The 23,829-nt window shown below is 31.7% G+C and overlaps 2 protein-coding genes and 1 long non-coding RNA gene across 3 annotated transcripts; 1 reads left to right on the top strand and 2 right to left on the bottom strand.

The window, feature by feature from the left end:
• The first annotated feature begins 5,289 nt into the window (after window positions 1-5,289).
• On the top strand, window positions 5,290-12,188 carry LOC145332924 (uncharacterized). The gene is made up of 6 exons (XM_080178037.1): window positions 5,290-5,340; window positions 8,577-8,590; window positions 9,648-9,683; window positions 10,127-10,183; window positions 11,036-11,140; window positions 12,071-12,188. Exons 1-6 carry the CDS (start codon window positions 5,290-5,292, stop codon window positions 12,156-12,158), a joined length of 351 nt encoding a protein of 116 aa, XP_080034163.1. The 3' UTR covers window positions 12,159-12,188.
• Window positions 12,189-12,420: 232 nt separating this feature from the next.
• On the bottom strand, window positions 12,421-21,472 carry LOC145317596 (uncharacterized). Its single transcript, XM_080158743.1, has 13 exons — window positions 21,414-21,472; window positions 20,465-20,569; window positions 19,941-20,016; window positions 18,815-18,844; window positions 17,901-17,963; window positions 17,399-17,483; window positions 16,844-16,928; window positions 15,971-16,053; window positions 15,541-15,599; window positions 14,600-14,670; window positions 13,913-14,012; window positions 13,684-13,792; window positions 12,421-13,502 (listed from the first exon to the last, which is right to left on the bottom strand). Exons 5-13 carry the CDS (start codon window positions 17,914-17,916, stop codon window positions 13,400-13,402), a joined length of 711 nt encoding a protein of 236 aa, XP_080014869.1. The 5' UTR covers window positions 17,917-17,963; window positions 18,815-18,844; window positions 19,941-20,016; window positions 20,465-20,569; window positions 21,414-21,472; the 3' UTR covers window positions 12,421-13,399.
• A 715-nt stretch (window positions 21,473-22,187) lies between these two features.
• On the bottom strand, window positions 22,188-23,815 carry LOC145327210 (uncharacterized). Its single transcript, XR_013882113.1, has 3 exons — window positions 23,751-23,815; window positions 22,782-22,867; window positions 22,188-22,332 (listed from the first exon to the last, which is right to left on the bottom strand). It is a non-coding gene; the product is annotated as an uncharacterized LOC145327210 (long non-coding RNA).
• Between the last annotated feature and the right edge of the window lie 14 nt (window positions 23,816-23,829).

Genomic DNA, 23,829 nt, shown 5'->3' with positions numbered 1-23,829 from the left:
GAGAGGGGGGGTTGAGGGGGGTCTCCCCCCTCAGAAAAAGCTTGGGCTTAAATCTTCAACAAATAAAGAAAACAAAATTATTTTAAAAATTTCTTTTTTATGTTAAATATTATTATTTTTGTGACACTTGATTTTGAATGACAAAAAATGTTGAAATAAATATTATACCCACTGTATGAAATGTTAAATTAGAAATCAATAATGATGTTGGAAAATTTATTCTCATTTTATACTCTGAAAAAAGGAATTGACAAAAAATAATAATTTTTATTCCAAACTTTTAAAACAGCATGCCTATTTCTTATTGGTTGACACTCGAATTAAAATAAAATAATGAATATTATTTCAAGACCAGAAATAAATTTGAAATAAATAATTTCCTTTCCCCTATATTTTTTATTCCAAAATGCCAAGAATTAATTTTGAAATAAAATAATTTTCTTTCCAATATTTTTATTCCTTTTTCTTATTGGACGTCATTTTGTGTCCAATGAGAGACTAGTGTTTAAATATTTTAAAGCTTATTACAGCATTTATTTTGAATATGATAATCGCAACATTCTCACATTAAATGTGATAAAACTGATTAGTGGTGCTCTACCTATGAACATAATCGTGCTTGTTTGTTAATGAGAAGTTACTTGAAAGTTGTGCAGACATATTAATCAGACTTTCATGGCTAAAACATTTTTCTTTCTTCATAATTATTACAAATATTGCCATATAATTACTTATTTCTTAATAACCTTTTTTTCAGAGTTTCGGATCCGGATCCGCATATTTTTGAGTCCAAGGATCCGGATCCGCAAAAAAAAGTATTTTTGACTTCGAATTAAAGAATAAATATTTTTGAAAAATTTGGTGATTTTATTTTTATTGTCAAGGATCCGCAAAAAATCAATGCGGATCCGAAACACTGCTTTTTGGTGGGGGGGAGTTTACTTCATAGTGGCCCCCCAAAGATTGAGTGTCTCTTTCCGATTGTACATAGACCACCCTGAAAAAGCTGTTGACATTCTGTAGATATGCAATTGTAATGGTTTATGTGGTCTATATGGCATTAATAAAAGTAATCATGGCTTAATTGATATCAACATGCTCCTTTTTTTACATTGTTTATATGGTTTTAATAAAAAGTGGCCATGTCTGACTTAATATCAATACTGTAATGATATGCACCTTTCCACGAAGAATTTTGAATAACATAAAAGTGGGTTAATTTTGTTTATAATAATTTATAGTTGGGGAGGGGCTACATTATTCATCGTCCATCTTATACTTTTTAAGATGCTAAAAAAGAAGGTGTATTGTATCTTTTTTTTCTATGTGTATAATAAAATTAAAAATAATAATTTTGAAATGCTAACAAATACAGTTTAATGGTCCTTATACATATATATGTAGATAGAAATATCAAATTCAAGATAAATATAAATGTTTATATTTTTGTATTATCTCAACTATTAAAAGCATTATGATCTAGAAAAAAACGCCAAAATAATTTTAATTAAAATTTAAATTGCACTAACAATAAAAATGTAAAAAGTTTATTTTTATTTTCAAAGTATGAGGTAATATCAACAGACTTCAAATAAATGCATTTTTTCAGGGTTATTTCTTTAAATTTAGAAATATATACTTTTTATAAATAATTCAACATAACATAAATGAATTCCTGTTTATATTTACTAATGATTGCACCCCTCTAAGATTAGAAATAGCCTAAAACCATCCCAAGACTTAAATCTAGAAATTAAAATAGCCTAAACCATACCGAGAACGATGTGATGCTTCCTTAAAATTAAGAACTCAAAATCGGATAAAATCTTAAGCTTCAGTTAATCACTTAGAGAACCCAAGGGCATCATCCCAGCTTATACCAATAACGAAATTAATTCGGGAAAAAATCACGAAACCTATACGTGTTTTTCAGCAGTCGTTGGGGGGCAACACATCGTAAAATTGACAACCTCTCCATTTGCCCCCCAAATATTATTTTAGATTTATTTCACTTGTTGGTTATACCTTATATCTGGCATCATCTGTTGTAATTGAATGCTATACCCTATCGCCCACTGGTGAATATTGAGTTAAGTAACAGACAACCAACCCTTATATTGCCCAACCATTGTCTGAGAAGTCCTAACTGTGTGTACATGGTAATGAGTTGCACCTGTTTAAAGGCCAAGACATTTCTACTACTGTAACTATTTAACGTCTTTAGTTATGACGCGGTGTCGGGCCTAGATTCTAACCTATCACCTCCCCGACGACGAGCGGATGCACTACGTGTTCACGCACTGTCAAGGTCTATTTTCTGAATTTACACTCTTTTTGATGATAAAAATTAACATAAGAGTAGCTTTACTTTTACAATATTGGACCATTACTTATTAAGTTCATATAAAACCCAGAGATATATGGATAGACAACAAAATAATCCTACACTCACTTTTGATAAAAAAAATCGACAATTTGTGGATTAAAAATGAAAATTTTAAAATTATATTGTTCTCTCTTAACATCTACCGGAAACAATTTTAAGCTACCACGGCAGTAACTAGTTTTTAATGTTTAATGTTAATATTTCTTCATTGTCCAATGTCCCTTTCCTCCCTGATAAAACCTAATGGAGAATGAGTCAAAAAATATTCAGTATCGGAGGCAACAAGAATTGCAATAAAACCCGCAAGTAAATAGATTTTATTAACTCCAGGGTTGATAATTAGGTTGAGGATCGAACCCTATCCCTTCCCAACTATAAATGTCAACTTTTCTCAATTCAGACAACAATCAATTTGCGTTACCTTTGGATTTAATTGTTACTTTTTCATGTTTTAGTTACCTAATATCTAATTGTATTTTATTTTTATTTGCTGAATTTATAAAATAAAATAAAAACACTAAACAGTCAAATAATCAATAAAAAATTTTATTGTAAGACTCTTTTTCTAAAGTCCTAACTTATTTTATTGTGAGGGTTTACCTATGTTTGGGTGAAGATACTAGAGACGAAGCCACTAGTTGTCAAAATAATATTCTGAGTAGATTTGTATAAATACCGAGTAATCAAGAAACCAACCATAGTATGTTGTGTTTAGTAACTTTTTTTACTACTAGTTTTATTCCTCTCTCTCTCTCTCTCTCTCTCTCTCTCTCTCTCTCTCTCTCTCTCTCTCTCTCACACTCTCTCTCTCTCTCTTTTCTAAAGTTATTGTATTTTCTTTTAGTTAGCAATAGAAATAGTCAAGTCCCGTCGTCCGATGGGAAATCAACTTTTCTTTCGCATTAGAAGCCAATAACTTTTGTTTAATTTTTATTATTTATTGTATCATAGCTACTCTATGATAATCATTCGTTTGTCTTTGGATTATTATTCCGTCTAAGTGATTTAAAAGTTTATACATATATATGAATAATCATAATTGTATAGTGATTTACTGACAATACCTGCTAAAGCCTTGCTTTGGCTATGCTTATACGACGTAGTACTTTTTTCCTATAGCTTATAGTAACAAAGCTATTCTATATTTAATTTTGTCTGTCTGTCAGTCTGTAACACCATAGAGGAAAATGTGGCTTTCTTGGCTGATTTTCAAGATAGAAACCTGATTTTTTTATACAGATTCCGTATACCAATAAGCATCGATGGGAAAGATTTCGTATTTATTTTAGCCATTGTATATCTGCTCTTTAAATCGGTTATCTGGATGCCCATCGACCATTTTTTTGTGCTTCGCTACTCTTGTATGTTGTCATCATTGTTGTTATACTTTTATAGTACCTTTGTTGCTATGGGTTTAGTCATAGCTAGATTTCATTTAGAAACTGCAGTGAAAAAAAATGCTGCTTACACACTTTTATCACCAATGCAGCTATTTTACAACTTAGAATCTATCTGTTTTTTTTCCAGAGGCGTGCAGAATGGATGTGCATTATGTTCTTTGACTTTATAAAGTTATACATTTTGTCTTCATAATGACTATTAAAGCAGGCAGAAAATTTATTGGCAATATAGTTTTCTTAAGAAGCTATATTCTTGTTATGAAATTATTTTTTTTGTGTCTTAAATTATATCAGTCTGTCCGCCTGTCTGTCTGTCCTTAAAAAAATCTTTTTTAACTGCATCTTTTAAGTAACTTACTTTGTCTTGTAAATTCCATGCTTCGCTACATATTCATATTACCATTCTTGTCATCCTATTCATATATAAAAGTAACAGGGTGTCTGTGTGTCTGTCTGTAGCTCAAGATCTCGTTAACCGCTGCACCAATAGTGTTCTTTTTAACATTGAAGCTTATCACAGGTATACTACAGGGAAGATTTATTACTATTTGGGGGATGATACCACCACACTCCAAAGAGAAATTGGCATTAGATAAAAAGCCCCGTCAGACATTTTGTTTACTATTTTTTTTAAATCTAAGATTAAATGTGGAGGGTCTTCTTTGTCAATTTTCTTAACCTCCTCCATCTCCCCTAGAGGATATGGGCTAAGCAACTAGTATTATCAATATTACAAGTAATGATAATTTGAATTGTATATTTATTTGAATGCCATCACTCAATTGAAATACAGGGAGGGGAGGGGACATTGGACTGTTATTTACACTGGTGCCCAGAGCCAGTACTTTTCTGATTTGTAGGCTTAAAAACTTTGGGTACTTTTACTGAATTTTGATTGGATAGTTCAAATCTTGTAATTTCCAAACCTTTCAATCAATAGTTTTAATTTACAGAATAGGTTATCTTGTTTATCCTCATTCTGGATGAAAATCAATTCATAATCCTATGTCTTATCCCTTAATATCCCTGATTGAAATGGGACTGTAGCTGTCTGCAATATCTACAATTAAAGGTGTAAGAATGTTAGCTTGAATAGTATTTTCCAGTTTAGGTATACCTCTAACCTCAGTGCCGAAATACAATTTTAATAGTTTATATTGATCATGTAAAACTTATAAAAGTAGTCAAAGCTGACATATGATCAATTTACAGGTTGAACAACTAAAGGTTTAAAAAACAGCCAGCCTCCCCTCCCCCCCCCCAAAAAAAAAAAATCTCTTCTTTTAAGTATATATTTCCCCCTCCAAATAGTACACCTAGAGGCCTCTATGGCTTAGCCTACTCTTTGAAAAGCAATATAATCGAAATAAAAACTTGAAATTATATGTCGATAAAATACCACTAGTGTTTTAATATGTATTGTAACGCCCTTAAAATGAATAATGAATACAAAGTGAAATAAAGTACAGAAATGAATGATTGAATATTTATAAATTCCAGAAAATGTCAATTTTTGGTCTGCAGCCAGACATCAGTAGTATTGTACATTCACAGGTACAAACTTTATTATAGAGTAGCTACTCTAGAGATATAGTGTACAGACAGATATAGGTAGTATTGTACATTCACAGGTACAAACTTTATTATAGAGTATCTACTCTACAGATATGGTGTACAGACAGATATTAGTAGTATTGTACATTCACAGGTACAAACTTTATTATAGAGTAGCTACTCTACAGGTATAGTGTACAGACAGATATTAGTAGTATTGTATATTCACAGGTACAAACTTTATTATAGAGTAGCTACTTTACAGTATGGTGTACGGACAGATATTAGTAGTACTGTATATTCACAGGTACAAACTTTATTATAGAGTAGCTACTTTACAGTATGGTGTACGGACAGATATTAGTAGTACTGTATATTTACAGGTACAAACTTTATTATAGAGTATCTACTCTACAGATATGGTGTACAGACAGATATTAGTAGTATTGTACATTCACAGGTACAAACTTTATTATAGAGTAGCTACTCTATAGGTATAGTGTACAGACAGATATTAGTAGTATTGTATATTCACAGGTACTTACTTTATTATAGAGTAGCTACTCTATAGGTATAGTGTACAGACAGATATTAGTATATTATTTATACGGATATCAAAAATTATTTGCAATGAAAAACAAAAAAAGTTTTATTAATTATATTGAAAAGTGACTAAAAATGCAAAAAAAGAAAATCATTTATAATTAAATGATAACCAGTGAATTATAGAAAAAGTCTTGATTTCTATTTAAATGCAGATTATTACAATTAATATTATTGCAGAGTTTATTTTTTTAATAATAAATGGCATTTTTAAATTTTTACATCCTAATATACGAGTTTCCTGAGGCCTTAGATTTCTAATTTAAAATTAAAAAAGATAAAAATTTAAAATACTTCTTGAATGTTTTAATATATAACAAGTATGTATTGTACAATAATAGATAAATAGATTTAACTTTTTTTAAGCTGCACAAAAAATTAGCTTAAGATTAATGTTGGTTAAAAAATATCACTCTGAATACCTGAATCTCCTGCCAAGAACGCCCAAGCTTTTTTGAGGGGAGTAAATGAGGGTTTTCTAATGTTTTATGGGTTTATTTCAATGAATTTATAATAAAATTTTAGGTGGGTAAAATGAGGGGTATCAAAGATTTAGAAGGGTAAACAACCATTTACCCCACTCCCCATAAAATTTTTATGTCTCAGGCTCCTTTCTCAGTTAGACGTATTATGTCTCATTATAAAATATATAAACAGCAGTTTTATCGACATCAACCTTTGATTTGTATATCAACACAACAATTTCATATTAACAGGGAAGGTTACCTAATATATCACTTAAGTTTAAAGGTTCCTAGAAATAATATTTGGGCGAAGGTTTGTTATTTTCTTGTTATTTTAAAATTGCAACATGCAATTTTGCAATTCTATTCCATATAAAATAACAAATATGATTGTTTTAATGATTTCTAAAAAAAAATAATATTTCTTAAAGAAAAAAATTAGATATGTCAATAAGACATACACAAGGATGCTAAGGGGGGTATTATCTCCGATATAAAAAAATTTACATATATTGGATTTTACATAATACACACCACATTCTTTTCCATTTTACATTAGAATCAGGTGAATTTTAAGGGTTATATCTCCTCCCCTCTTGAAGTATGTAAGATATTTGTTAGCCTCCCACCCTCTCCCATATTTAAATTTACCCCAATAAATTTATTCTTTACCCGTGTTTTGGACGTCTTAGCTGTAGTACAAAAAGCTTGAAATACAGACAGACATGTATAAACTGTAGAGTTGTGTCGAAAATATGATTTTCCACACATTGAACTTAAGTCGTATTGAAAGAACACTTTTGCAAAGTTACAGCACAAATTTTAAACCTTTAAAACAAGGTCTATTCAATTCAAAGATGTAATTAAATATTTAGAAATTTGATGACACTGTCCAAAGCTAGAATCTAATAAAGTCTATCCGTTGAGATGGTTTTGGGTTCAAATTTTAGTCCAAACTTCAACTTAACTAAATATGTTAATAGTGTGTCACTATTAGGTGTGTTTCATTTAGTAAGAAATACTTGTGTTACACAGTTAGGACTCACAGACTAGGGTTATGCAATGAATGGTATGGTTGTTTATAATGCTGTTCTGGTCCTCAAAGGTATAAACTGGTTGGGGTGACCATCTACACACACCTACACTCCCCCCCCCCCTCTTCTTCACCCATCTAATAAAATATAGAAAATTGAAATTGTAAAGTAGCAATTTTCTTTTGCATTTGTAGTTGGTAAAGTTTAATTTGTAAAGAATGATATCTGCAGGAAATTGCATATTTCACTTTTAAGCAGGGAGGAGGTGTGGGACAATGGATCTAGAATTCATTTCTTTGGCGGTCTTGGACTTTGGGTACTAGAACCAATGCAACCTTTCTATGGCCACTCAGTCAGTCATTAATTGATCTCATGAATTTGAATACCTTTTAATATTTTTGAGAATCGGTGATATAGTTTCTTAACTATCAAAGACCGCAAGAAAATAATTAAAATTAGTTATTTACTCATTTAATGATGATCAGTTTGACATAAAGTCCATTAAAAAAAATCTTTATTAGGGGGGTGAGGACTAACCACATTTTTAAGGGAAGTACTTTGAATACATGCAAAGTATCATTAGGAAAGTTATAATTTCACAGAATACATTTATAAAGTTATATTTTATTTGACAATGATTTAAACAGTAAATACACACTGCAAAATGTTTTCATACATGGACAGGGATAATACATCTGAAGAAAATATATTTTGCTTGCCATGCAGAATTTGATTTTGCAAAATTGTTAGAGGCAAATATTTGATCTTTATGCTTAGTAAAAAGTCATTAACTAATAAGAATTTTCCCTTTTTTTTAAATAATGTCTGTCTGTTCATCCGTCCGTCCGTCCGTAAAGCTTAAGATTTCAGTCACCGCGTGGCAGTTTTAGGTTTTTTTATGATATACCCTTACTGGTAGTAGCATGGCTTCATGCTATTTCTATTTTTAACCAAACAATTCTATAATATTTATTATTACGTTTTGCATGATTTCGAACTTTTAAAGTAAATGTCCAAAGTGTTAGTGGTGGATAAATTTGATAAAGTCAGACGGAGTGAGCTTAGCAAAGGTTGATAGAACTTGACTTGTGTGTTAGAATTATTACTTTAAATCTTTAAATTTTTTTTATTTCAGGGTGTTGGAGTGAGGTAAGACTTTATTACAAAACAAGGATAACTATGTATATAAAGGCGCATCTTGCTTTTATTACAGAAAGAGAATGCTTTATCTAAATATAATGTAATAATGGATTTATTATTACTTGGATCGTACAACAGATTATCATGTACTCTAATAAAGTAAAACTTGTAGCTGGCTAAAATAAAAATCCCTCCCCATTCACCTACTTTACTTCATCCCCTCCTGATTGAATAAACTGACCAATAATGTCCATGTTAGCAACCTATTTTGATGACAATTTTTCCCCTGTCATAATATCCACGTATATTTTAAATCCATTAATGTAATATTTAATGTACCTCATGAATACAAAAATGTCGATAATATTATAAGAAAAATTACTTAGAAATAAGAGTAATAAAAAAGACAAATACTTGTTTTAGCAGGGAATAGGAAGGTAATGAATCTATTATCCTCTCTTACCCTAGATTAGAACCATAGGCAAGCTTTTGGCTATTTTCAAGATGGAAGGTCAACTTCATATAAGGAAGAATCTCATATTATAAATTATTAGAATAGTCTATTAAGAAAAAAATAATTTCCTATTGTAATTTTATGCTAATTTGATATTTTCGTGATGTTAAGCAAAAAAGTTGATATAAAAATAAGGAAAAGTTGAATAATAACAGTTAGACTACCATACATACATATAAGACATTAGAATCAGGTGATTATGTTTATAAGAGCATATAAGGGGGTTGGCTTCCCCCCCCCCTTCTTCATAAATGACAGAAAAAAATGTTTTTACTTAAATTCTATTTAACATAGAAGCCGTCATTCATTTATTCATTGTGTGTTCAGTAAGATCTCTTTTATGGTAAAATTTCTTTATATTACCCCTGTTAAGGTAGGTTTAATGCTATTTTGCGTGTTATTCTTTAAAACATGTATGTAGTCTAGGAAAATACTTGCTAAAAACCACTTTCCACTAGAAAAAAAAACATTAAATCTTTATTTCTTGAAGGATAGACTTACTGACAGACAGATAGATATTGTAATACTTACATTATTAATCATTATTTTTAGAACGAGTCCTTATATTCCCCTGTATAATTCTGTTCAGTAAGTAATTTTATTTATTTATTTTTATAAAAGAATAATCCTTGTATAAAAGTAACAGGATGTCTGTCTGTTTGTGTGTTAAGAAGGATCTCGTTAACCGTTGAACCTATGTTTTTTCATTACATTGTATCTTCTCATAGTAGGTACTGGAATGGTTTACAACTAAGTTAAAGGCGGGTACCACCACTGTCCCGAGAAAAATCGCCACTAAAAAAATTTAACCCCACACCGAACTTTTTTTACTTTTACTTTTGAAAACTAAAATTGTAAGTGGGTAGGTCAACTTTCTATTTTTGAGCCAACGAATATGTCAACGTGGTTATAAAACTTTAGGTTCCAGTGTATTTTACAGTCCAATTTCTTCTCCCTCCCTGACTACTAAGTATAAAAATCGAATCAAATGCTTTGTTTAAGTCTGACTTGCATTAATTACATCTATTTAGAAAGCGTTGTGATGAATACGTAGCTATGAAAGTTTATAGACAAGATATGTATGTTAAGTAAGTATTATTGGCATGGTTTGTAATTGTACTTTGGTCTGTATTCTCTTGTTGCGTGACTTTGCATTTTTTTCAATTTAGATTCATTTACTTATTCAGCCTATGTTAAAATATTGTAATTTTGTTTGTTTTAAATTCAGCTTTAAGTGGTTGGTTACTGTACATATAATTTACTCTAAAATCCACTTTTTCTGTACATCTGTTCGTCCGTCAATCTATCCTTCCGCCCGCTTTTAACGCTATATAATAAACTAGCGGCTTCGCCCCTAGCCTCTAGGGGCTTTTTTTATTCTGAAGGTTCAGGCGAGAATTTTAAAAATTTTGTTTACATTTTTTTTATATATTTTCTGTATTTTATAACATTTTAAACTCTTCATAACATTTTATAACTTTTTATATTTATTTATATTGATTTATGTTATTTAAAACCTTCGAATTTTTCTTTTTTTTAATGTTTTTAAAAATTAGAAAAAATATGAAATGTTTTTTTTTGGGGTGGGGGGGAATTTTCATTTGTTAGGGGGGTTGGGGGTGTCTCACCTCCCAAGAAAATAGCTAAAACCATCACAGGACCAATAGGTACATACCCTGAAGAGAAGAATCCAATCGGTTCAGTGGTTATCGAGATCTTAAGCTTCTTTAAGACGGACAGACATCATTCTACTTTGTATTATAGATATGTTGTTCTCGACTGTTGATTTTTTTATGCAGTTACCCTTTACTATTACAACCTGGTTCGTCTGTATGTCGGTCGTGCTAGAAAAGACATGTATATTATTAGTTTCTTGGTTTTATATTATACATTTTGTGCTTCGCAGGTTATGCATGATGTCATCCTTGTTTATATTTTAGACAAGAGTTGAAAAGTGGACGATTTCGTCGGAAAGATTACGAAGATGCCCTTCCTGAACCAAGATATAGTAATATCACTGTTAGACAATTTCTTACAACTTCTAGGTAAATATATAATAGCATACACCTGACATAGTAGTAGTAAGTATTAAGATATAGTAATATCACTGTTAGACAATTTCCTACAACTTCTATGTAAATATATAATATCATACACCTGACATAGTAGTAGTAAGTATTAAGATATAGTAATATCACTGTTAGACAATTTCTTACAACTTCTTGGTAAATATATAATATCATTCACCTGACATAGTAGTAGTAAGTATCAAGATATAGTAATATCACTGTTAGACAATTTCTTACAACTTCTTGGTAAATATATAATATCATACACCTGACATAGTAGTAGTAAGTATCAAGATATAGTAATATCACTGTTAGATAATTTCTTACAACTTCTAGGTAAATATATAATATCATTCACCTGACATAGTAGTAGTTAGTATCAAGATAGAGTAATATCACAGTTAGATAATTTCTTACAACTTCTAGGTAAATATACCCTCCCACTTTTGATTGTAATTTTAAAAGAAAAAGTTAAAAGTAATTTTTTTTGTTAGGGGGCAAGACCTATGGAAAGCTTCACTGTAAAATAGAACCATATCGGTTCAGTGGTTAAAGAGATCCTTCAGCACATACAGACACATATTCTGTTACTTTTATATAAGGATTACGCGTATACTTCCCTGTCTATCCGTCAGTCAGTTCGACAGTCATTCCGTAACGATATGGGGGAAATGTAATCATCTCTGTTGCTATCGAAGATAAAGAGCTGGAATTTCCCATGACATGCCCATTAGTCTATACTTTGTTTTGTCCGTCGGTCATGCTACAAAATACATAAACCTTATTTCTTAAAGATTTCATCATTTTTTTCTCTTTCTTTTTATGTTATGACAATCTTTTCAATTCCATTATCTTTTATTTTTGCTTCGCTATTTATAAATATTGTCACTCTTGTTATTTTTTTAGTGATTATGGAAATTTTGAGGGAAAGAACTGCAAGAAATTCAAAGGATCTTCTAAGAATATTGATTATTACTCCAGAAAAATTTACTGATCATAGCTAGAATAATAAATATTGAAAAAATCTTGTTTTCATTATTCCTAATGTAACAAAAAAGTATTTCTAAAAATTTATTTGGATAAATAACAAAAAATATAAAAAGTGAGATTCAAAATTTGATCAAAAAAGTAAAAAAAAAATAATAGTTAGGTTATCACATTACCACAACTAATTTTCAAAATTTAAGTTTTTATTAATATACAATAATGAAATTAATTATTTTACTTGCAAAGAATATTAATTTTAAGCCAAACAAACTTTATTATAAATATTTTTTTTCTTCACTTTTTCAAAATTAAACAAATATTTATATTGGTAATAATAGCAGCCAATGAAAAAATAAATTCACATACTATATTGTATACTAACGGCTACGCCCAAAGAGGCCTCATGATACACTTCTTTGAAAAGGAGGGGTGTGAAAGTCAATCCTCCACTTTACATTTTAGTTTTAACAAGAAAAAAAATTAGCAAGAGGGGGAGGGTGAAGCCTTTTTTTGAATGAACTATTTCTCTTTAGAAGGAACCCAACATATTTATAAATTTTCCTGGGCCTATGAGAAGTTTCACTGTAAAGAACACACACACAAGCATCCTGTTACTTATATATAAGGATTGAAATGATAGTCATTAGGTCGAACATTCGGTGTGTATGGTTGTTCAACAACGTTATACAAAAGGGTAGTGTCATTATTTGCAAGGCTATTGAATAAGGTTATATATAAGGGTAGCATCCTTTTGTTTATAGCTGTCAAACAAGGTTATATAATAAGGTTGGGACATTATGCGCATGGCTGTTGAACAAGGTTTTATAAAAAGGTAGCATCATTGTGTGTAAGGTTGTTGAACAAGGTTATATAAAAGGGTAGCATCCTCTTGTGCATAGCTGTCAAACAAGGTTATATAATAGGGTTGGGACATTATGTGTATGGCTGTTGAACAAGGTTTTATAAAATGGTAGTATACTTGTGTGCATGGTTGTCGAACAAGGTTATATAAATGAGTATTGTCATTGTTTGCATTATTGTTCAACAAGGTTATATAAAAGGGTAGCGTCATTTTGTGCATGGCTGTTAAACAAGGTTATACAAAAGGGAAGCATCTTTTAGTGCATGTCTGTTGAACAAGGTTATACAAATGGGTATCGATATTGTATTCATGATTGTTGAACAAGGTTTATATAAAAGGGTAATGTAATTGTATGCTGTTGAACAAGGTTATACAAAAGGGTAGCGTCATTGTGTGCATGGTTGTTGAACATAGTTGAGACAGAATCCTCTGTTATCTTTCTCATCATCTGCATCTCCATCCCCTGTCTCATCAGTGTCAAAATGAACTCTGAAATACAACAAATTTGGTATTAAGCAGAAAATTTGCTTGGGGAAAAAATGGTGTATCATTTCCATAAATAGTTTTTATTCATATTTATTTAAATAATAAATTACTACATGTTAGAATTAAAATTCAGGGACAAAATAAATAGTAGCTCTTCTATTATGTATTTATGGTAGAATGATACCTGATAGTAAAAGGTCTAGTATATGAATACACAGAGCATGGGGTGTTCAAATGCGGATGGTCAGTCACTGAACAAAATACCTCTCCACATATTCTATCCACACAGGTTCCTTGCAAAAAAAATTTTTAAAGCACAAATAGAAGTATAATAATATGTGTTTACTCAAAAACAATCACTTAAATTGTCAAGTTACAAGGTACATAAAAAATTTGATAGGTAAAAGCAATACCTGGATTTTTTCCTGGAAACTGTACGACACTTCCATCCGTACTGGTGGTTGCACAGGGGATGGATATCCAATCTGTTGTGCAATTGTCTCCCACTCTCACCTTAAAACAAAGGCAATCATATCCAAAAGTACAGAGGCGCGGAAATAACATTTGGTAGGATGTCTATCTGAGTGTATGTTTGGAGACTTTATTTTTACAATCCGACCATGATGAAGCTTTAATTGCCAAATTTGTAGGATGATAACCACTAGACTATAAAAGTTTTAAAGATTTTTAATCAATATAATAGATTTGAAATCTGCATAAAAATTTAAGGATTTTTTATAAAATTCGTTTTTTATATAATTCTTTATTTAAAGGCGCAAATACGATTTAAGTTAATAAATTTTGACCAATAGGATAGCTGGATTGGAAACTACCTACGCTCTAATTGGTTGAATGATGTACGTCACTTAAGCTTCTCCAATCAGAGCGCAGATAGTTTTCAATCCACCAATCACAGATCTCAAAATTATTTAACATAATTTGTATTTGCGCCTTTAAATAAAGAATTATATAAAAAACTAATTTTATAAAAAAATCCTTAAAATTTTATGCAGATTTCAAATCTATTATATTGATTAAAAATCTTTAAAACTTTTATAGTCTAATAACCACATACAAAATGTTTCTTAATAAAATTGTACCTTTCCAGTTGTCATTGGTTGACCAAGATCACTTCCAGTTATTGTAAAACTTTCTCCCATCACATGATCCCCTAAATATATTAAAGAAGTATGTCTGTGTAGCAAAGATACTCCATGATTGCTTGTGTCTGTCTATTCCTCTGTCTGTCTTTTATTAGATCTTAATGTACAGTGGATGTTTTTAAGTGACTTTCTCCCCCTACCCCTAATAAAAGGACAATAATATTGACAGATAGTAAGTATTTCTCTAAACCATATAAAAGTTATATAATAAATAAATATTATCTGAGCATGCCTGGTAGCTAACTCCACAGAAATAAATAAATATTACCTTTACCTGTGGTATCTGAGCATGCCTGGTAGCTAACTCCCCAGAAATAAATAAATATTACCTTTACCTGTGGTATCTGAGCATGCCTGGTAGCTAACTCCACAGAAATAAATAAATATTACCTTTACCTGTGGTATCTGAGCATGCCTGGTAGCTATCTCCACAGAAATAAATAAATATTACCTTTACCTGTGGTATCTGAGCATGCCTGGTAGCTAACTCCACAGAAATAAATAAATATTACCTTTACCTGTGGTATCTGAGCATGCCTGGTAGCTAACTCCACAGAAATAAATAAATATTACCTTTACCTGTGGTATCTGAGCATGCCTGGTAGCTAACTCCACAGAAATAAATAAATATTACCTTTACCTGTGGTATCTGAGCATGCCTGGTAGCTATCTCCACAGAAATAAATAAATATTACCTTTACCTGTGGTATCTGAGCATGCCTGGTAGCTAACTCCACAGAAATAAATAAATATTACCTTTACCTGTGGTATCTGAGCATGCCTGGTAGCTAACTCCACAGAAATAAATAAATATTACCTTTACCTGTGGTATCTGAGCATGCCTGGTAGCTAACTCCCCAGAAATAAATAAATATTACCTTTACCTGTGGTATCTGAGCATGCCTGGTAGCTAACTCCACAGAATCCTCTCTCATTCCTACACACAAACAATGAGAAATCTTAAGGGATAAAACAATGGGCAGTAAATTAATATACAGCCACAATAAGAAAAACAAAATTACTCCTTCTGTAGATTTAAATCATTGATTGAAAAATGTAAACACTGCTAGCTTGGAACCAGCCAATATTCATTAAAAAAAAAGTTTTTGAAGAAACAATAAGATATAAAATTTTTTTGCGGATATTGAATTGAAAAAATTATATGATAAAAACCAGTTTTATTTTAATACTCGTGGAAAATTGTCTGAAGTACAATGCTATACATGAATTTTCAATATAGCTGAGAACCGGTTATAATCCAGCGGATATTGATAGGTTTTAAAGGTACTGGAAAAACTTGTTTTATACCTGATACAAATAGTGTAGTCTTGATTAGATAGATGCAGGCCTTCAGCATTCATGTAGTTAAAACTTGTGATTTTTCCACTAACCTTAATATTTTTGTTTGATAAGAATTTAAAATTATTTTTGGTTTACCAAAAATAAGTAAAAAGAATAATGTTACTTGTAAATGGATATTAAAGACTTAAAAATATACTAAAAAATACTTAGCCCTAGCTCCTAGTGTTAATCTGTAATTTAAAAAAGAACCTTTTGGAGTTTTTTTTCGAGGTTTTTGCCCAGTTCACAAACAACTTTAAGAGGTCGACCGATTTATTCTGTAGGTCAACCAAACAAGTACAACTAACAAATGCCTTTATAAAATCGGTCAACCCAAAGCCTTTTTAGGTCGACCTATGTCTTTTGTGAACTAGGCTTTGGTGATTGCCTCCCTTGCCTAAAAATCTAGAAAGTCTCCTAGATTTTTATTTAATTTTCCTGAAAATTAAGGAACAATCGGTCTTGCTGTTAGCGGGATATTTTAAGACAAAAAAAACACTTACACACAACTTACTAAGCTTTATAGAATAGGATTCTTTGGTTTCTTAATAAAGTTTATCGCACAAAGAATTTTCTATATGGCTTATCTTCTGTCACGCTTTATGTATGATATGTATGATTATTCTTTGCACAAATAAGAATTCTATTTAATATTATTTTATCTACTTTGTATTCGTATCGGTCTGTCTGTTTAAACCTTTTTTAATTACTAATATTTTTGATATTAATTAACAAAAAAATACAAATTTAATTTCATAACAAAGCTTAAATCTTTTAATTTAAGAAAGGTGACTGTATAGCCCCGGATTCCTTTACAAAATTATTTTAAAATTTGCTTACCTCTTGAAAGTATTGAAGGCAACCATCAAACGCTCTGTTAATTGCCCCGCACTCTATCTGTGTTATTTTCATTTTAAAAGTCCTGACATACCTTGCATCATTATAATATCATCTTAAATTCATAATATTTTTTTATATTTAACTTTTTATGATTGACGTGCACGGAGTTTTGACATAGGGCGGTAAGGGGATGAAAAATGGGGAAAAACATCCCCTCCACTTAATTTTCAATTTAATTCAAAAATAAGGTGGGGTATGGAGTTCAGAGCTCTACAGGCACTTTTAGGTAAAGCACTAAATGTTTTTTTTGTTGTTGTAGAGGGGGAAGGGGTTAAATAACTGTATGTCCCCATCACAAGGTCCTTGTGCCGACTCTCAATTAGGTCTTTGAAAAGCAACCAATAGTGTCGAAAATATTAAAACAGCCAAGAAGCAGAAAACAATTTGCTAGCAGACGAAAAAGGTCCTTGGAAATGGATGCAGGTAGTTATATATAGATCTGTTGTTGTTGCTAAGATTACTATGTAAATGAAAGAATGTATAATGGTGCTCCTGTTATAATCTCCAGTAGTGATGAATGTGAGAGAGCTGGGAGACTGGCCTGATCCTGAAATAACAATTAAGACAATATGTCCTAATCCTAAAATACCATCATTTTGAATTATATCCTGTATACTAAAGTAGGTGGCAGGGACGTTTTATTTTTGATGAGGTTAAAGTAAAAGGTTCAAAAATTTGAGGTGGGTATATGAAGTATTTTTTTTAAACTTGTTTTTCCAAAGTAAGTGATTTTGAAAAATCAATGAATTAAGAGTATAATTTATAAGGTAAAAAATCTTAAAATCCTTCCAAATTATTATTCCTAAAGTTAAGAATTTTGCTTTCCTTTAACCACTTTTTATAATGTCATCAAATTGTTTTAATTCCATGTTATTTATAAAATTTTACTTAAAATGTTGACTCAATAACTTGAAAATCTTTGTTTCCCTCACCCTGTCTGTATGTCCTGTGTGTATGTATGTAACTCTGATAAATTATTTAAAAATGATGTTAGTACCTGCATCTATATACATATGTTGTCCAGAATTATATCCGCAAATTATTGGCACAGGAGAACCTCCTACAATTATTCACAAATTATTGGCACAGGAGAACCTCCTACAATTATTCACAAATTATTGGCACAGGAGAACCTCCTACAATTATATCCGCAAATTATTGGCACAGGAGATCCTCCTACAATTATTCACAAATTATTGGCACAGGAGATCCTCCTACAATTATTCACAAATTATTGGCACAGGAGAACCTCCTACAATTATTCACAAATTATTGGCACAGGAGAACCTCCTACAATTATTCACAAATTATTGGCACAGGAGAACCTCCTACAATTATTCACAAATTTGCCAACATTTATAATATTAGCAAGAAATTTTTTACCAACCAAAGTTTTATCCCAAGAGATATTTTGTGTCTTCAACTTTTCTGTGAGTCAACAAATTGTTAATGAGATTTAATTAATTGTTTATCAATTCGTGATGTAATCGCTAACACAATAATTCGTCCAATGCAATGATAGAAATTCTTATCAAATAAAGAATTTAGTTTTTTTAATTAGTAACATATTAATATAAAGATGAATTAACTACAAATAACTACTCTTTCCTTCCAATATTTGAACACTTTCTAACCAATAATGTGGTCAATTGTTCCTACACTGTGTCCTTTTGGTTAGTTTAAGAAATTGGGGATCTTTCTATATTAATTGAATTTTCATCAAATGTGAATAGTTATTCATTGCATCCTATTTATAGGTTTCTGCGTATATTAAAATTAATTATTAGTAGATTAAAACCAGTTTTGTTATTCCCATTGGATTTATCAATACTGGTATCAATTTTATGATTTTTATTTTAATATTTGTGGAAAACTATCTGTATTACCATACTGGAGAAAATGTTATTTTACCTGTTACTACAAATCTATCAATAGTGCACTTAAATTCAAAATATACATTCCTTTAAATATTTAAAAAAAAAAAGATTAGTACAGTGGCGGGTAGGGGGGTGGCAGCACCCTCATAAAATAAGAAATTGGATATGTCTTACTTCCCCTCAAGGGTCATATCCCCTGGAAAATATTTGTACACTATACGAGATTTCAATAAAGATTTTACCTTTATCTAGATCAAATCTGTATGTATTTAACCCTTACAGATCGGGCCCCAATTCCCACCTTAATAGATCGGGGGGGGGGGGGGGGGGAGGGGCTCCAAGAGCCCCCTCTTCTATCTCGGCTCCTGGTACAGATAAAGACGTAAAATTTTCTGGTGGTTCATGTGTATTTTTAGAGAAAATTACTTTTTCTAGTCATAGCGGTCAGACCGCTCCTTAGCCATTTTCGGCGGTTACGGCGGTAAAACGGCATTTGGCGGCGCAAATTAATATTTTTACCTGTATATTATTGCTCAAGGATTTATCAAAAAAAATTATAGGTCTCTAGCTGTAATAGAAGCCGCGATATTCATGATATATGTCTGTAGTAAAAGCCGGACAAAAATCGGTCATAAAGTCGGTCAGGGAGCGGTCAAACGGTCCCAACACCACTTTTCTCAGAAGGTCATTGATATCTAAGTATTCACCAAAAAAATTTTAGGTTTCTACCTTATACACAAAAGTCATAATGTAGAAATTAAGATTTATTTAGAATTTTTTCTAATTTTCCAACCGACTTTGACCGGACACCACGACCGACACAGACCAGATATCCTAACAAAATCAACTCTTGCCGACGTATAATTACTAAACTTAAAAAGTCATGAAGTTACAGCTCTTCATCTTACCTACAAAAAAATGAGATTGAAAAAACTAAAGGGGGGGGGGGGCGCTCTTGGACCCCCCCCCCCCCGATCTGTAAGGGTTACTAATCTTTTTATTCTAAAAAAATCATCATAAGGTAAAATCTAGAAACTTCAGTGGGAAAACAAATATTTCCCTTATACACCAAAATTCCAGTTGTCAAAAATACAGCGACTAAAACTTTTGCTAGTCGTAGAAGAGGCCTCGCCCTTACTTAAAAGGAAACATATTTTCCTGATGGGTGCTGGGGTCAGGCTGCTGGATATCCAGCACATCAAAATCAAGTCGTAGCTGACACACATCGGAATTTACCTGAAAAATATAAATTCTAGGGTTGGTGAAATGTGATTGTAATTAGAGAAAGACTTAATTTTTAATAAAGGTTTCGTAATTTTTTTATCTATGATTTATCGCATTTCTCTCTCTTTCTAAACGCATCTGTTCTATAACTGACTTAATCTGTGCGTCCCTCTTTTTGTGCTTCGCTGCTTATGGATATTGTCATCTTGGTTAGGATATAAGTTTGTGGGAAGATTAATTTATCTCCATTTTATAAATTGATAATATAATTTCTTGAATGTTGCACCAGATTTTCATGTAAATTTAAACTCGCAACTGGCTCAAATAACGATACCACCCAGCCCCTTTATCCAATCCCCTATCCACCTACTGGATGAACGAACTGATCAATAAATGATGACCAGATTAGCAAGCTAAATTGACGACGTATCCATTTAAGGAAATAAAATAAACTGCTAACCTTTTCAACTGTAATAGAGCACTGTCCAATAGTATTATAGCCAGATGGGAAATTTTGATTTTGAAAATATGTCGAGTTCTTATTTGTGCTGGACCCACAAGAATACTGAAAATAAGTATAATTATATTATTACAATACTAGCGGCTACGCCCCTAGAGGCCTCTAGTGGCGCTTTAATTGCTTTTATTTATATTCAAAATATAGCTATTTAACCTTTGACGTTTATTTTTCGTTGAACTCTCTTTCTAAAATCGATAAATTTAAAAAAAAATTAATTTCTCTAGGGAGGGTGGTAGTACCCTCCCCCAAAATAGTTATAAACCTTCCCGGGACATATGGGAATATACCCTGTTAATGGGAACCCGATCAGTTCAGCGGTTAGCGAGATCCTTCGGTACAAACACACAGACACACAAACATCCTGTTACTTTGTTATAAGGATAACAAAAAATCAATTTAGAATCAAAAAAGAAAAATTTTATCTTCGAAGCTTTTATCAATAAATCGCTGCAATTAAATTGCATATAATGATCTTTTGTAATCATTAGATGGACAAAAAAAGCTGTGTAAAGGTAGAACAAAGTTAATTATATATTTTTAAAGACCTCTTTCTTTTCTTGTGTGCATTATTCTAAAATATTATATGTATCTTTGTGGCAGGGTTGTAAACATCCAGCCATTTGATTGCACCAACGCTGTCTGAGAGTCTGAAATGCTCTAAAGGTTTTTAATTGTGTCTAATTTTGGCCAAGGTATATTCCCTATTCTTACTATAATGTCTGTAAAGCAGTAGTACAACTTTTTAAATATTTATTTATTACAAGCTTATTGGTATTGGTTAGGGTAAGATTTGAACCAATCTCCTCCCCGGCTACGAGCGGATTACGTTACAACCATACGTTACAGACCAACCAAACTGTACATGATTTACAAAAAAAACATGTGTCACCTTAAGAACACAGCAGACGCCAAAGCCGCTAGCACAAGATCCCGCCGCCTTACCCCCAAACTCCTGCGGGGCAGCGAAATCCATTTATGTCTAATTTTAATACAATTGTTGTCTTAATAACTAGCGGCTACACCCCTAGAGGCCTTAGTCTACCCTCCACTTTCAATCTTAGTTTTCAATAGAAAAAAGATTTTGGGTAAGGAATATTTTCCAGTGGCGGTTTCTCTTGGGAGGTTGAAGAAACCCTTGCACAAAATTGTTATAAACCTTCCCTGGATCTATACGAAACTTTACTGTAAAGAAGAAACATATCGGGCTAGCAGTCAGTGAGATTTTAAGGCAAAGACATCATGTTTCATTTTTTTAGCATTTGAATGATATATTAGCTAGTCAAAAATTAACGCCTGAACGTCAATGAATGCTTTTTTAGGGGCGTAGCCGCAGAGTTGCACTATAGAAAGAAGCTTTTTTTTTAAAATTTACCATAAAATAAAAGGATGAAAGTATCTATATACAGCACAAAAATAACAACAAATTTTATAAACCTACCAAGAACAGACATAATGCTAAGCCAGGGTAATAAATCAAATAAGAAATAAGAAATACATTATATACCCAATAGAGTAAATCCAAACTGATTGACAGACTTGGCAACATTAATTATAGAATAAAGACGTTTTGGTGTAAAGATTCTTAAACAAAACAATTTTTAAAGGTTATCTCATTCGTTCCACACGGATAGCAAACAAAGCTAATTATAAAGTAGCTGTGCTACTAACACAAATGGATTGTCCGCTTTTCCTCGCACTCTGCGGCCGTGTAGCAGGTGCCGTTGTCCCCCAGGGTGGAGGCGCACTCATCATTGTTGAACTTGACCCAGGTTATCAGGTTCAGAAATCTATCATCTCGGTGGCTGGTTCTAGGTTGTAAGGTCATATTAACATATCATAATACAATGGATTTATCATTACACCAGCTTTTTATGTACTGTAATAAAGTGAAACTTGAAGCTGGCAAGAGATTTTCATTCTTCATTGGAAAGACAGGATAGTATAATTCAAATGTCTAGCCAGGGACTTCCAAGGAGAGAAGGTAAACAAATTTTAGGATACCAAAGCCACCCCAAATTTTTAGCAAGAATTTATATTACCCCCCCCCCCCTCTCCCTTAACTTTCACCCGAGAAATAAATGGAACAGGAACAGAAGAAATCAACCCTTCTGTAGAATACAATTAATAGTTGAAACATTTGGACACTCAACTTAATGAACCAAGCAATAAAAGTGCCCAAAATTGTTAAGCCAACGAATAAGAAATCATTATTATAAAATTTATAAAAATGCCCCCTTACTCCTTGATACATACTGACCTTTTATCTTGATTTGATGTGGAAGTCAATGGATAAGGTTTGAATTGCCATTTATTCATGGAGTTTTCTTTCTCAGAATTACTCCACTACGAAATAACACTACAATGACGCGATAACGTTTTTAGTAGCAAATCTACTCTATAATTCACAATGTCCGTCCGTCCGACTGTCCGTAATTAATGAATTGGGGGAAACGTGATTTTCTCAGCTCTTATTCAAGATAGACAGCTGAAATTTTACCAATATTAATAATTATTATATGACACTGCTTTATAGTATTTTTTTCCTGATATACAATCATAATTTTTGAGCTTCGCTACTCATGGATGTTTTCATCCTTGTTTCAGTAACAAAGATTTTTAAACTAATCTATTAATTAAAAGACAGTTATTTTATAACAAAAAGATATATAATGAGAAAAACTATTTAGTTTGTGTTATATCACTGGCGGCTTCGCCCCTAGCCTCTAGGGGCTTTTTTCCCAAAGAGGTAATAAAAAAAATTAAGGTGAAATTCGGAAAAGGACCAAGGAAATCTCCTGCAAAAAAAAAACAAGGAAATCTTCTGCAATAAAAAAAAATGGGGGGGGAGGATTTTTTGGTTTTTGGGGGGGTTGGGGATGTCCCATCCCCCAAGAAAATGGCTTAAAACCATCACAGGACCAGTAGGTATAATCCCTAAAAAGTAGAGCCCAATCGGTTCAGCAGTTACTGAGATCTTAAGCTTCAGACGGACAGACAGACGGACAGACAGACAGACATCGTTCTACTTTGTATTATAGATAAACGTAATGCAATCAAAGTAAGGGTATGTTTAAAAAAAATCTATTATAAATTCTGACGTCGTCGTAAACCACATTGAAAGAATTGATATATATAAAAACGGAGAAAGTGGGTTTATAAATGAGTCCGTCAGTTAGGTTGTAGGAAGGGTAATTGAAGAGATGCCCCGCCTCTAAAATATAATTACCTTTGAACATGTAATTCTTATTAAAAACAAGTTTAGCAAGATTAACAATAATTCTCTCATTTTTGTTTTCTTGTAAAAC

The sequence above is a fragment of the Acartia tonsa genome, chromosome 1, assembly GCF_053477335.1.
Source record: "Acartia tonsa isolate MP-2025a chromosome 1, ASM5347733v1, whole genome shotgun sequence".
Taxonomy (NCBI): Eukaryota; Metazoa; Arthropoda; class Copepoda; order Calanoida; family Acartiidae; genus Acartia; species Acartia tonsa.
This window is presented reverse-complemented; position numbering and strand designations above follow the sequence as displayed.

Coding starts and splice junctions, on each gene's coding strand:
- LOC145332924 (XM_080178037.1), top strand. CDS start 5,290: ATGTCAATTTTTGGTCTGCAGCCAGACATCAGTAGTATTGTACATTCA. Junction 10,184..11,035: donor AGACAAGATATGTATGTTAA/GTAAGTATTATT, acceptor TTTATATTTTAG/ACAAGAGTTGAAAAGTGGAC. Junction 11,141..12,070: donor CAATTTCTTACAACTTCTAG/GTAAATATATAA, acceptor TTATTTTTTTAG/TGATTATGGAAATTTTGAGG.
- LOC145317596 (XM_080158743.1), bottom strand. Junction 16,929..17,398: donor ATCACTACTGGAGATTATAA/CAGGAGCACCAT, acceptor TGCAAGGTATGT/CAGGACTTTTAAAATGAAAA. Junction 13,793..13,912: donor GTTTCCAGGAAAAAATCCAG/GTATTGCTTTTA, acceptor TTTTTTTGCAAG/GAACCTGTGTGGATAGAATA.